At 39.8% G+C, this 15,454-nt stretch overlaps 1 protein-coding gene across 2 annotated transcripts in view; it reads left to right on the forward strand.

Annotated features, from left to right (window-relative positions):
- Nucleotides 1-12,564, forward strand: part of ccdc88c (coiled-coil domain containing 88C) — a 46,102-nt gene extending 33,538 nt beyond the window's left edge. The window contains exons 27-31 of one of the 2 annotated variants that reach the window (XM_042387904.1): nt 3,815-3,904; nt 4,437-4,547; nt 4,646-4,783; nt 5,125-5,363; nt 7,879-12,564. In XM_042387904.1, the coding sequence (XP_042243838.1) occupies nt 3,815-3,904; nt 4,437-4,547; nt 4,646-4,783; nt 5,125-5,363; nt 7,879-8,661 (1,361 nt within the window). In that variant the 3' untranslated portion in view covers nt 8,662-12,564. Of the gene's footprint in view, nt 1-1,802; nt 2,085-3,814; nt 3,905-4,436; nt 4,548-4,645; nt 4,784-5,124; nt 5,364-7,878 lie in introns of those variants that run through there. The other variant, XM_042387905.1, reaches the window with a different exon arrangement.
- The last annotated feature ends 2,890 nt before the right edge of the window (nt 12,565-15,454 follow it).

Below are 15,454 nucleotides of genomic sequence, written 5' to 3' on the forward strand. Positions count from 1 at the left end.
CACTAGCCACTTGGCCTGTGGATAAAAAAGTTCATTTGGCACCCTGTCTGCGGCACAGAGGAACACTACATATCAGGCTTTGGATACACACACAGTACTTACGTAGGATGACTTCATTGTTGGTTTGTTTCTGCACACGAGATTTATAGACAATAAGAAAAATATAGAAAATTGTCTTATCCTTTAAGCTCCAGATCTAGATTTACTATTTTTTGTAGATATGGTTCTGTATTTATTAGAGAGAAATAACAGAAATTGTTGTATGTTTGTAAGAAGTAATGTACAAGCAAATTAAAAAAAACAAAATAACACATATTTTCAATGACCACACATTAAAATAAAATTCAAAATGGGAGAAAAAAAAGGAAAAATGTACTCAATACATTCAGGACAATATCTCAGTCTATTTTGACATCTTGCTTTTTGTCTTTATTTTAACTTTGTTTTAACTTTAAACTAACTGTTGACAGTGATGGTTTGTGCAATGCAATAAGATTTAATCCCTAGATCTTTACACTCCCTCCTAGACATCCTGCCAAAACAACCAAACATCAATAAAAATAACGTCTGGGCTTTTCTTGGCTTGTCATGATGTTTGGGATGTCACTGGATGTCACATTTTTAGTTTGGAACAATTAGTCATTGACGACAAGAGAGGAACGGAATGCTGGCAGACTTTTCAGATGACTCTAAGCAATCTGAGATTGCTACAGGAATTCCTCTCAGATTGCTGTTGTTGTTTCACAGTGACAGCCAGTTATTCATTTGTCAACACAACGGATCAAATATAGTGAAATCGCTGCAAAAAACTTTCATAATATTTGGTTTAGATGCACACATAATCCAAAAACTCTTTCTGCTAGATTTATTCTGAGAGTGTGAGAAGGGGTTTTAGGATGCAGCTGGAGCTTTCCAGGTTGTGTCAGGGCACCATGTTGTTGTCCATTAACGATGGACAGTGATCTCCTGGGTACAGCGACACAAGACTCTTGGCATATGTTGGCCTAAATGCGACCAAGTTTTTTTGATGACTAAAACCTTTCTTTAGGCAGCTTATTTTCTCCTGGTGAGCATCCAACCCTTTAGATGTCTTTATCAGCTACAGCAGTGGTTCCCACATTCGGAAGGAACTCCAAGACAAATCTAAGGGATCATGAGATTATTGTTGGGATAGGAAACAAGCTACACAAAAGTCTGTTTATTTTTGCTTTTTTTGTCACAGTATAGTTAAGCACTGTAGTAAAGTTCAGACCTCTATGTTAAATTAACTTCAAATTACTCACAATTGAAGACATGCAAGAATAAATGGTTGGGAATGAGAACCACTATACACTGTAGCCGACAGATGCGTATTTCACTTCCTTCTTTCCTGATGGTAGATTCTAATGCATGATCTTAATTTCTATGGATTTTCTGGTAAATGACTCTTTTCTTAAAGGTCATTCTACTCATGACTGAGCTCAATTCACTCTTAGTTCAACAAATGGCATGAGGAAGTTGTCATACTAAGGAGAGAAATTCTGTTATGGCTGAAGATTATATTTGTCATTTATGGTGCACTGAGGAGCCATACTTTGATTACATACAGAGTGAATTGAGGTCAGTCCTGATTCTAATGCATGATTTTACTTAACAATGCTGTTTTGGTGTTTAATTCTAACGGGTTCTCTTGCATGTTATCTGTTGTTTTTTTTACACTTAATAACGTCTTAACCGACTATTTTCTTTTTATTTACTCACTGTCATTCTTTTATCATTTCTCTACCTTTCTCCATGTCTCTCTCCATTTCTCCCCCTCTCAGCTCCTCCTGCCCAGAAACGCTTCTGTTTTCTCCGCAGTAAAAGTCAAGACAAGCTCCTTCCCTCCTCCTCTTCCACCTCCCCCACCTCCCATTCCTCCAACCGTCCCTCCCTCTCTCTCACCAGAAGACTGCGATTCTGGTCTTCCTCTGACATCACAGCTGACGTCCTCGCTAGCCAGCCAATCTCAGCCAATGGAGTATTCTAACACCCTCCTCCTCCTCATCCTTTAACCATACATATCATCTTCATCATCATCATTGTCACTGTCAGCCCCCATCTGACACTCACACTCACTCTGTGACTTAAAGTATTTCACACACAAATATCACACACACACACACACACACACACACATGGACATCATGAACACTAACACAAGCACGGATTGCACACTCCTCGAGCACACAGATAAACATACACAAACAGGTGCATGTTGCGGTTGTGAGCCAGCCAGTATTACTAGTAAGTAGTGTGTGTAGAGATGGTGTATGTATGTGAGAGTGTGCGCACATGCTCCTGTTTCCCAGCACAGCCAGCTTGCTCGCATATATCTGCATGTTCCTGAAGAGTCGTTTGCTTTGATTTGTATCTGTATAAATATATATATATACGTTTGAATGTGTGTGTTGTCACCCTCCCAGTGTGTGCCAGTGAGGACTGATGGCTCTTTTAAGAGCAGATCTCATTTCAGTGACCTCGGGTCTGGAGTTGTTTTAGGATAGATCTGTTCTCTTGATTCATGCTGCAGGGACAGGTTACCAAAGCAACCAACTACTACAAATTCGTCACCCACCACCTCTTTTGTCAAGCTTGTCTCTCTGCTCGCCATAACCCTTCACCTGTCCATCCTCCCTCTGAAATATCGGATTTTCAAGGTTACTTGGGTTTATATTTAATAAATCAAGCCATCCTATTAGCTTAAAGTGAGACTATGTAGCTTGTGGAAAAATGAACAATTTTCCTCTTACAAATGAAAAGTTAAATTCACCAGCAATAAAATGCACCTTTGCCCGATTCAGTACATGTAGTTATGCTGTAGCAATACCCTGCTGTCACAGCCTCATGTGGTCTGGTATGATCAGTGGCTTGTGGTGGTAAAAAGAGAGATTAAGTGTGCCATTATGCTGCAATTTCCACTTGTGGCCTCAATGGTTGCTGCTCAGTTAAACTTACTGCATATAGTCTCACCTCAAATCAAGAAACAAGTAACTAATTTGCCTTAACCGAAACATAGATAGATTATACCCAAACATAGATTGTTGGGTATAAGATATAGTTACTGTTGTGGCCAAAAAAAAACACAAGACTGTCTGCTAGCGTGCAATATACAGCTAAATTTAGACTCAACAGCTATGATTGATTGTCATAACTACCTCAGTCTAAACCGCAATCTAAGAAGACATTCATAGATGCCACTTATAAAACTTACTAAAGATAATAACGCTCTTTTAAATTGGTACCTCATGTTGCCATCAACAAACTGACTGGTGCAGCTTTTAATTTGAACAATTTAATGTCAAAAAGCCCCGATATTTTTCTGCAGAACTCTGTGCATGCATGACAGCACATGGCAGGGCTTTGCATGAGTGATGCTACGTTTTTGTTGAGCGCATCCATGTTCACACCTTCACCGACGTGGTATTTGGATGATTCACTGTGAGAGACAGATGGAGAATTGCGGAGGCAGCTGCATCCTTTACAGACGTTGACGACCCCTGTTCCATGACGCTGGGTAGAAAAATCTGGTCATAATATCTGATTAGAATCAGACACAAACACTGAATGACTAGTAACAGATAGTGATTTGTAAGCTTCAAGCCTGCTGGAATCAATGAATACATTCCTGATGTCCTGCTTTGCTCTCTTGCTTTACTATTGACTAATCTCACACACATCCCAGTGTTTTATCCCAGCATTCTTGCAGCACTGTGCTTCCTGTGGTTGTTTGTGTTATGGTTACACTATGACATACAGGTCCAGATGGCTCAACAACATTCTGATTGGTCTGCAGGTTTGCCTGACAGGGGCCGCGGTGTTTATCGCAGCAGTACTCCAGGAGGCAGCAGTGAGAGTGTAAATGGAGAAGATGGACATAGACAAGGTAATTAATACATTCATGATTATTAACATTATTGAAAATGTGACTCCTAATAGGGAAATGTATTAATTTATTGATTAGATTAGTAAATTAAATGAAGGTTTATGGTGTTTCCACATATATTTTGAGATGATATCATGCAAATTAACAGTATACTTTTTACTTTGTGCACCACCTGCATGGACTGGTTGTGAAATCAACTGGAACCATTTAAACATTTCATTCAGAATCCAGCTGATGCTGTGTCTGGTGACTTTGCATGTTTAGTGTTGCTGTTCCTTTTTTATACTTCTTGCTTTTCAAAACAAAATTGAGACCGTGGGAAGGAATGGAGAGAGAATTATGCAATGTCTACTTTGTAGAGCAAGTATACAGGAAACAGGAAATTGATCTTAACTTTGACAAGGAGTTGTAGGTAAAAAAAAAAGGTGCATCATTGCAATCTTCCGTATAGTTTGCACAAATTGTTCTGTATTAATAAATAGTTTTTTTCTCCTTGCAGATTAACCTCTCAGTGTGTTTTTTTTAATCCCAGGTCAGGCCCATAAAGCTCTGAGCTCCACTCCAAGCCATCACTCATCATCACTGGGCCTAACCAACAACTCCAGCTCCAGACTGGGACAAACCCCCAGCCGCAGGCCCAGAGGTGAGGCTCAGCTCAGGGCCAGTTATCAATACATTAGCCCCTAACAGAATTGTGCAAGAGTGTTGACTGTATTTATGACAATGCTTACAAATTTTTAGGTCTATTATTGGATGAAGACTCTCGCCTCAACACCTCTGACTCCATGTTTGGTCAGCACAGCAACACGGGAGGCCGCCCAGGGTCGGCTGACTTCAGCCACAACACCTCCAGCTCCAACTCACCAGTCAACTGCAGAGGTACAGGTTGCAGATTGACTCACTACATCTCCTTCATGACAGTTTGCTGTCATTAAAATCCTGGTGTTGTGTGGGATTGTGCATAAGCAGTGCTAACTGCCAACAACAGAGCACCACCCACACAAAGTCACACTTAAACAGTGGAAAAACGTAATGGGACCACTTTGTGACAAATGACCTTTAAGAAGTGTAATGATGAAACTCTACAGTAGAAAGCAAACCAAAAGAGGGAACTCAGCATTCACACTTCAGAATGATAAATGATGGGTCACCTCAATGTTTCTAATCAGATGGCACCCACCTCTAGTCAGTAATAATACTAATACTTCTTGCTCTCTTAGACACATCGGATCGTCAGGTTCGCTCAGCCAGCCTCTCTAGCGATGATGTCGTAGGCCCCGGCCAATCTCAGCAGTCCTTGTCACGTAGTTCCACTCTCCCGTACGACCACACACCCCAGAGGGCCCAACCACAGCAGGGAGGCGGGGTTAGGAATAGAACCCGCACTTCTTCTCCTGGAAGTGAGATGGTGACGCTGGAGCAGTTTCTACAAGAGAGCAACAAAAAGTCACCTCCAATGGTAAGAAATATATCTATACGTATTAAAATTGTTGCTGCTCATGGTAACAATATACATACACAAAGAACACACATGCTCTATAACAAAACAATCACATGGACAGACATAATGCACACTTCTTTACACATCTTATCCCTGCAAACATTGAGATGCATTCAAATAAAGCATTATTTTACTATAGATACAATTCAAAAAACCTTTCCTTGTTCCAACATTCCCCATATGTACACACCACCTCTGTTCTGGCTTTCAGAGCAGTTAATGTGATGAGTATAGCCTCAATCACCAGACACTTACTCTCAGCCAAACACTTACCATGGGAACGCTGGCTATTACAGCGTTCCCATGGGTCATTGACTGTGACTGTTGACTGATATTCTGTCAGGTTGAGTCAGAAAATATAAAACACTATATGTGGAAGAATTACATATTAGTCACCTTAAAAGGAAAGAAAATGTGTGGGTTTTTTGTTGTTGTTGTTTTTTTTAAGAAATTACAAATTGATTGTATCTGACAGTCTGTTTTTTAGCTTAGCTGGAGTAGATTAAGGACTGGTTACTCACCAAAGAAAAACATCATTAATAAACCAGTTTTTTGTTTTTTAAGTCCTTTTAAGACGCAGACATTTTATTTCAGCTTCACGGTGGAGACCACATTGTTCACACAAATAACTTATGCATAGAAACTTATTGTGATACCCCTTACTGATTAAATTAAAACTGCCTGAAGCTAATGGGCATATTATGGAGCACTTAGTAAACAACACTACCTAGTCAGACTGTTCTACAAGTGTAATGGATATCTGCTTTAACACAATCACAATAAAACCTCATTGTTCTAGAAAGGACATTTCTGTCTCTAAGTTTCAGCTGCAGAGAGCATTTAAGGACAGACTGTTTGACTATTTTCAAAATGGGAAGTAAAAGAAACAATAACTTGGAATTGTGGGGCGAAAACCTAAAAGATCTAATAGAAACACAGTCATGGAACAAGGAAGTGACAAATCACAAATTTAACACATTTTCACTTCCTCTAATCATTGTAGTCTTTAAATGTATGTTTTTTCTAAATTCTTTTCCTCTATGCTTTGAGCTCATTACTACAGCAGCATGTTTAGCATGAAACCAGTGTTACTGGTAAAAGCTCTGAACATTCATAGAATAGGTTTTGCATTTAAATGCCTCGTTAAAGGTTGTGAGTTTAAACTTAGTTGACAGTGCATCCTCTGTGAGAACGCTGTAGTTTGAATGAGTTTCAGGATAAATCCCTCTTATTTGGGGACTTTTGTCTGAACTGTGTGACCTGATGTCTCTGTTCTTTGAAGTTGATTTACCTTTCAGCCTACATATAGCACCTCACATGAAATGAACCTGTCAATGACATGCATTACCACTGACCAGATAACACATCTGGCTCATGAAGTGATGTTATTAATGGTTTACAACTGAGCAACAGACACTCATCATCTAGTCATAGTCCAAGTTTATAATAGTACTTATCACTTCTAATCCAACTGTTGTGAGGCCAAATCCTACTCACAAATCAACTGTTTCATCACAGCCTGTCGCCCACATGTGTATTGACGGCGCCAGATGTGATATCAGTGTGAGAATTCTTAAAGACACTGAATGTCTCACTTTGTGTCAGTCTGTTAAGTCTAAACAAACCTCCTACAACACCCATAATAATTCTCACTGATGATCCTGTGGAGAGGGAGAAGCCTTGATTGTTGCATCTGAAACATACTCTGATCAACTGATATCAGGCTATTTATTTTTGCCTAGACACATTTATTCTATCACAGGGCTTGAAGTTCTCAGGCAACATGCCTGATTTCAGGCATAGAGCAGTTTTAAATTCAGTACATTGTACACATTTCCTCCTGGGCAACTTTTCAGGCTCACATATCTTTTCTTGCTTTAATCCTTGCAATCAGAAATAATAGTTTTCATGCACTTGCTCACAAATGCATAACAGGAAGACAGATAATGAATAAAAGTAAAATATGAATGTGGTAGAGATAAGAATCCTTCAGAGTGGATCACTCGGAGCGGCTGTGCCTTAGCAAATACAGAGCTGTAGAGGTCTGATCCATCATATACTGTAGCTCTGTCAGCTATTATGACCCACAAGCCATTGTCATGTGCACGTTATATGATGAGCATGGTTAGTTAGTCACCCCAAAATCATTTAATAAAATAAATGCATGTACACACCCCAGAGTTCAAGATGATTCAGTAAGATGACTCGCTGAGGCTATGCTAGTTAGCCATACTGGGCTAATATGTAGCTCCAGCTAACCCTGCTTGTGTACCAGTACCAATAGTCAGCTGTGACACATGCCGGTAAAGAAGTGTACACCTATGGAGAGTTGTATCTGGCAGTGGAGCCTGAGTGACATGCTGTTTATAACTGGCATCTGTCACTAAAACAAGAGCACTTTTCTGTTTTGCTATCACTTGTAAAATCGGCGTTAGCTAAAGCGTAATTTGTTATTTGTGTTTTTGTTGGTTAGGTGTCCACAGGAAGCAGAGAGGACTTGATGACTGACTATTTCACCAGAAGTCCCGCCCCCTCAGCACCCTCCGGCAGAGACCAGGTCACCCCCACCAGCTATGTCACGCCCACTGTACAACCATCCAACCAGAGGCCAGGCCAGAGCGTGAAGCCATCGCCCCGCCAGCCTGTTGGTCAATCCCCAGCCTCAGGCCAGCCCGTCACTCAGAGAACCAACCAATCGCTGAGCAGGGCGTTCAGCCTGGCCTCTGTTGATTTACTGCGCTCCAATGGGCCAGACAGTTTCCGTGGAAACGAAGGCTCCCCTGGCCAGTCAGATGTGGTGGTTCGGCGGCAAGGAGGAGGGGCTAACGGGAGAGAGCGGCCACTCTCTGCTCGTCTGGTTGGTCCGACCAATCAGCATGGAGACGGCAGCTTCCTGAACCCGCCCATTCACCACTCGTCTTCTCTCAACTTGCAGACGGAGAGACACGCAGAGAGAGAACGTGAGAGAGGGAGGACGCCCGCCTCTCGAAACGGCCCCTCCTCATCCTCCTCCTACCATCAGCGAGGAGAGGTTGCCATGGTAACTCCTGTCAGGGCCGTGCCCGCCACCCGGTTAGACGGCACCTCTGAGCATGGGGAGGGGTTAAGGGATGGGAGGTCAGGTGACTCTTCCCACTTAAAGAAAGACGGAGAGAAAGCGAGGTGCGGCTCCGTCGAACGCCCTAAAAGCACGCCGGCTTCCCCTGACCCCAACAACGACCCCCAGACTGTGTGGTATGAGTACGGCTGTGTCTAAACACTGCAGCTAATGCAAGTCTATGGGTGTGGCTGTGTCTAAAGATGGGAAGTCTGCTGGGGCAGATTACTGGAACTTTATGGGTTGAGTCCAAACCGAAGTAATCAGCCTGCTCAGTCTACGCTCTTTGTATTGTGGATGAATATTGTAACTCTCAGATCTCTGTAGTTAAGCTTTGCTCAAACATCAACTGGAAATCTATCTAAATCCTGGAAAAGCCACATAAAACATCTCTGCATGAGATCAGTTTGTATTTTTGTTGATGATCAACCAAGCCTGATTCCATACATCTCCTGCCAATAACAGTCTCACATCAATCTCATCAGACCTCAGCTGCTGGATCTGTGGAGTCCACGTCCACTGCCAATTTTGCATCACAAGCAAAATTCCCGCAGTGCTGCTGTGACGTCAAAAACGTCTTCTGCGATGACATGAAAATCTTAAAAACACCGCAGATTTGACCTCAATCACTGATGGTCTTTTTTTTAATACTTAGACTTGAAGACTGCAACACTACATGGTGAGAATGCTGGAATGTATTGACCTCTGCTGTGTTAGTATCACCATGTTTACTGTGGTCCAGCACACCGCCTGAAGCCACCAAAGGAGTTTTTTTTTTTTTTTTTAATTGTGTTGCTTTCAGTGGCTGTTTGAAAAAGTCATTGTGGATGTTTTGACCAGATGATGATCCTGGTGTTGTTTTTTTAAAGCTGATAACTAAAAAAAGAGTGCTAATTTTAACACATACAAGATTGGAGATAGGAGCTGACATGTCTCAAATTGAACAATACATAACACTTAAACCCTGCAGGAACAGAAGACAAGTGCTAATGCACAGGCTTTGTCTATGAGCTGGAACTCTGTCTGGCCCCACAAATGTTTACCTGGATGTCACTGATCTGCTGAACAATCTAAAGTGAAGGTGACCAGAAGCACTAGAGCGACTGAATGTATCTCCTGCTTCCCTCTGCTGTCTAGAACAAACACTGGAAACGATGAAAGTAGGGGGGGGGGGGGGGGGAGTGGAGGGATTCAAGCAAAGAGAAAATGTGAGGGAGCAGAGGATGTAGAGATAGAGACGGAGAGCGAGTGGGAATAAACAGAGGGATGCTGGGGATGGAGAGACAGATATAGAGAGGGATGGAGTGACATGAGGACAGATAGATAAACAGGACAGAGATGAAGGGGCTCCTCCCAGTTAAATTACAGTCTTTCTCCCTCCATCTTTAGATTCTGTCCCAGCATGCAACACTCTGACACTTTACTGGAAACGTTGTTCGGCCCGAGCCAACACTAGTTTCACACACACACACACACACACACACACATATATTTAATGATATATACAGACACACAAGCATTGTCCTTGAGGGGGTTGGTTGCGGGTTTCCTAACCATTGAGCTGGACTTAATTCACACACACACACACACACTGCTGGGTCAACCACTGTGTTTTGGTAGGGTGTACTGCTGCACGCTAAGTTAGCCAGACAGTTGTAAGCACTGCACAGCAGAGAGAGAAAGAAGAAGACTGTTTGCATGCAATGAATTAGCTTTAGCATTAGTTTTATAGTAAGTGAATACACCGTGTGTAAACACTCATTACGTAGTGAGAACAAAATCATCCAAATGTCTCCGCTTATCTATGACTTTGGTGCACCATGCTAACATTTCACACTGGCATATGCTATGATTGGTAACATATGTTTAGCAATTTAGTTAGTATTACATGACTTGTAGCAGGGTGGGTGATTTGGTTAATGTCTTCTATCATGGTATATACCATCTTGTCAGTGGCATATACCATGATACCAAAAAAGGAATATATAATTTTGACTTATGCTAACAGCTATGTTTGAGTGGTGAGTGTAATGAATGTTTGAGTATGTCAGAAGAGAGTTATCTGTCCCTGAGCTTTGGCTTTTATCAGATGATCTGACACACTTACACACTCATAAGATCAAACATTGTTACATAAGTCATCAGTCAAAACACTGTTTGTGACGACCTGAGTCTCACATCACCCGTTCTATTTTTAAAGAAATTAAACATGATTAATTACTTAATCAGAGTAACCACAAACTTACCCGACCTTCAGCGACTCATCGCCACCCACCACCTTGATATCTACCGGTCTCCTGCGCAAAAGGAACCACAATAATAATGAACCACGATGAATGAATCATGTAAGGCCTGTGGTTTCAAACAATATAAATTATAAACAGTGTTAATCTTATAGCATGTCATAATAGATTAATTTCCTGTGCGAAAAATCAAAAACATGACAGGAAGATACTCGAACACTGGCCACATTTATACCACACACACGCACGCACAGAGACACAATCATCGTAGGAACACGTCACCCCGTGCAGCACTGTGATTCATTGACGTGTGTTGCATTATTGGTTTGGGTCTGCACATGAGATTTATTAACAATATAAAACATTTTTCTTCTAATGCTAGAGTGCTGCTCTGAGTGCAGGCGTCAACAGTCCACTGGAGACATGTGGATGATTTCACATCAGTGTTCTCACCGCTGGAGGGTGACCAACGAGAGAATTTGCAAATATTTGGTGAAATTACAAATATTTGGTGTATTTTCAAATACTCTGTGTATTTGAAAAGAGGAAGAGGAGGTGGTGAGGGTAAGAGTATCCCTCAGAGACAGATGATGATATTCATGAATCAACTGGCCTTTTGTCTGTACTGCTGTTTGTTTATAGAAACCTTTCCTCTCAGCATTAGAAACAACTGTGGCAAAGACACAAACATTCCTAAAAAAAAAAAAAAAAAAAAAAAGCACTAGATCGCTGAAGATGAGGAGGGAGAAGTGAACACTGGAGTCATGAAAATGAAGATTTGGGATCCATTACTAACCTTTCTGCTCAACTTTTTTTTTTTTTTTTTTAACAAAAAGCACATGCCGATATGCAACGAGCTAAATTATTTTACCTGTAACATTTGTACATGACGTTAGATTTTTATAAACTGGTAAATGTTTAGAAGACTTGGGATACTTTTTTAAAAATCTACTGGAACTATACCATGAAAATGTATGTTGATACCAAAAAAACAAATCTAATCCAGATGAATTCCTGTAAACTGGTAAAACCATGTGATTCCACTGTAAAACTTCAATATTTGTAGATTTTTTTGATACTTTAAAACGTGTTAGCAGTGAGATCATGTTAGCGGATGGAGTGACAGGATGTGAAACACTGGAGGTTGATACTGTCAGTAGTGCTGCAGCCGTTCTCTTGACCTGTTTTTGTGTTTGTTGCCTTTTTTTTTTACTGTACGTCTGCACTTAAGGCATCTCTCCATTATTAGTTCCCAGAATGCTTCAGGATATTTCACTGTATGTATATGTGTGTGTTTCAGTTTGCTGATGTCAGAAGAAAGAAATAATTGAATTCCCAGAAGCTATTTTTCTTTTATTGAAACACACACTTGTGCGTGCGAGTGTGTGTGTGTGTGTGCATCTCACATTATTACTATGTTATTGGCCTTCTGAAATGTGTGTGTGTGTACTGTTTGTGTTTCGTCTATCTGTGTGTCTGCCTGTTTGTCCGTCTGCCTGCTTTGCCTACTACCTGTGTGTCAGTCTATCTGTTGTTTGTATCTTTCCCTCAGCACACTGTGCAACTTTCACTGAATTACAACAGCATTCATACAAAGACACCAGTTAGCTGCCGCGTCAGACTGCGTCACATGAGAGAATTGAAAGCAGAAGGTGAAGTTGAGGTGACGTCACTGACTTTCCCCACTGTAACTGGAAATACTGCTACTGTAGATCACTTTATTACTGCTGTGATGTGACCACTAGATTGATTCAGTAGAAACTGAGGCTGATGTCATCACACCCAAGAGCTTTTTGGTAATAAAGATTTTTAAACTTGATCTGCAGCTGTTTTCAAGTGTCGGCTGTCTTTCTATCTGTCATGTGTTCCTCATAGACGAGTTCAGAGGTTTAAAATGAGCCTGGCCATACATTAACAGGCCTTTTACAGAAGACATTTTGGCATGTGACAGTAGGAAAAGCACAGGTATAAATAATCAAATCAATGATGGCTGAATTCCATTTAGCTGTTTCAGTTTCAGGGTGCTGGTGGTGGGGACTGGGACGTTTGAATAGATCAGAGCCATCATTAATGATATTAGTGACATATGTGTGTGATAAGTGCATATTATCAGCTGATATCCGGATCAGTGTGTACGTATGTTGGCAGATATGCAAAACAACTGCAGAACAGTAATCAACAGCAATAAATGTTTATTGGCACCATTTTAGGTCCCTTTCACTTATATTTTTCTCATTTCAGTTGTTTTTATTTGTAGAGTAAAATAAATTCCAATGATGTTTACGGTTCAAAATGTACTTTTAACTCATATTTACTGTTTATCACAGCTGAAACAATAAGTTGAATGACAGAAAATTAATCAGCTGTTTTTTTGATGGTTGATTTTCTGAGCAAAACAACAAAAATTCAGTTTCCTGCATCTTAAATGTGAATGTTGTGAGTTTTTTTTTTCTTCTGTGACACCAAGTTCTAGGCTATTAATGAGCTTTAGACTATTAATTGTAAAAAACAAACAATTTGAATATGTCACTTTATTTGCAAATAATTAATCAAGAAAATAATCACCAGATTAAACAATAATAACAATAATCATTAGTTAAAGCTCTAAAGTTTATTGTTCAACTCAGAAATATCTTAACAAAATGTTTGTTAATGTTGTATTGTTATTGGCTTGTTATTTGATATTAGTATCAGCCTCAAATATTCCATTTTGATTGGGTTTTAGTTGTACATTAATCCAACTAGTCAGGTTTGTGTAGTTCTGAAAGGATCTTGTAAGATGCAGCTAGCCAGAGTGAAAACACGACTAAAACCTCAACTGAACCTTGACCAAAATATAACCCTAACCTCAAACAAGAAGTTTCAGTTACACAACATCGCCTTTCCTCAAGTTCAGGCGTCATTTATTTACATATAAAACTTGTTATTTTGAAGGTTTTCAGAAGTCAGTGGTGTTACATGGATCACTCTTCCACACTTTAATTGATCACACACATTTTAAATTCAATCCTGTACACCACATCTTGGAAATTGTGTGTGTGTGTGTGTAATAGGGGCAAGAAAGTGATATTGACGAGGGAAAGCACCTTTTCACTATGTACGTGACAGTGTGTCATTGTGGGACAACTTAAAAGACGAAACTGATCTTTTAAAAACTGAGTGACTGAAACCCCCTTCACACACTTCCCGTTTACACGATTACTCACAATGAACTTTAGTTAAATACAACTCTGGTAGCAAAAATAAATCTTAAACTATTATGCACAGGCAAGCAATACAATACTTTATATACATACTCCATGTGGTTATACTGAGAGGTGTTTCTAATATTTAGTCCACCCCTATTGATATAAATGGGATGGACAAAATAGTAGAAACACTTCTCAGTAGAACAAAATACAATTGATTGATTCGTTGTATTAGACTGCAATAATTTTAGCTAGCTGGACCCAATTAACTTGAAAAGTCTGCCGTAGCAACCACTGAGGACATGTCTTTGCTATTTTTCTGGGAATTTGGGGCACTTGTTGGGTATTTATAGACTGATTCAAGTATTTTTAGACTCAGTTTATTTAAATTTGAATAATGTAAAGCTGTACTAACCAGTATTTTATATTAACATTTTTATCTTAACTGACTATAAATGTGAAAGGCATCACTCAAAGAGACAAACCTACACAGAATTTGCTGTTGCCCGCAGCTCTACGGAGCATTTTGGTGTCTTTAAACACCAATTCATTCACTTGAGAAAAATCCCAAGAGAAGCTCTTATTCCTACTTGAGAGCTCTATTTTATGGAGGTAAACCTGTCCTGCTTGTTTATTTGAATTCAGTTTTATTTTGGTTTTGGTTTGAAACACTAGAAGATACTTGTGTGCTTTAAGTAATATAGATGGTATTGTTATTCAGGACAGGAAAAAATGTTTCATCAAAGCCCAAAAATAGATGAAACAAATACACCAGACTGCCTACAGAGATGAAAGGTTATTTTAGTTTGAAATTTCCACAAAAAAGCATAGTGGGATGTCTCGACTTTTATACTGTTAGAGAGAACATCTGGACCTGCAGTCTGTAGGATTTTTCTGATAACTTAATGGCAAAATAAAACTTACAACAGGCCAAACATGAGAAAAAAAGTACAATCCATTATGTTCATGAAAGAACACAGAAAGAACATGACAGAAAACGCATCAGAGGCCATTGTTACTGTAATCACACTACACTACTCCTAATGAATGCTAAAGTTTCTCTATGTTGGCTGGACGTGTAAATAGTTGTGGAGTACGGTAGTTGCACACTCGTAGCCATGATGCAAAAAATATTTGAACAATTTCCTAATGTTTCGACATGACAGTCTAGAATACATCCTCATCAAGACGCATAGAATTAGAGAGACAGAGCAAATACTATTATAATAGTATACAAGTAGATTTAGAATAAATATATTAGAAAAACATTTTTGTATAGAGAAAACAAACTAAACATAGAAAAAACAATTTTATACAGAGAAAACAATTCTATTATGGAAAAAAAACAGAAAGTAGAAAAGGTTAAGGACAAAGATAGAGGGAGGACGCCTACATATATACGTACTATAGACGATAAACTCTATACAAAGTCAAAGAAAGGGTTTTAAATCAAAGTAAACATTTAGGCCATTAGTCCCTCTTTTCAACAACAACCTATCAAAATCAGCCCGTCCTCTAGGG

The sequence above is a fragment of the Thunnus maccoyii genome, chromosome 16, assembly GCF_910596095.1.
Source record: "Thunnus maccoyii chromosome 16, fThuMac1.1, whole genome shotgun sequence".
Lineage (NCBI taxonomy): Eukaryota > Metazoa > Chordata > Actinopteri > Scombriformes > Scombridae > Thunnus > Thunnus maccoyii.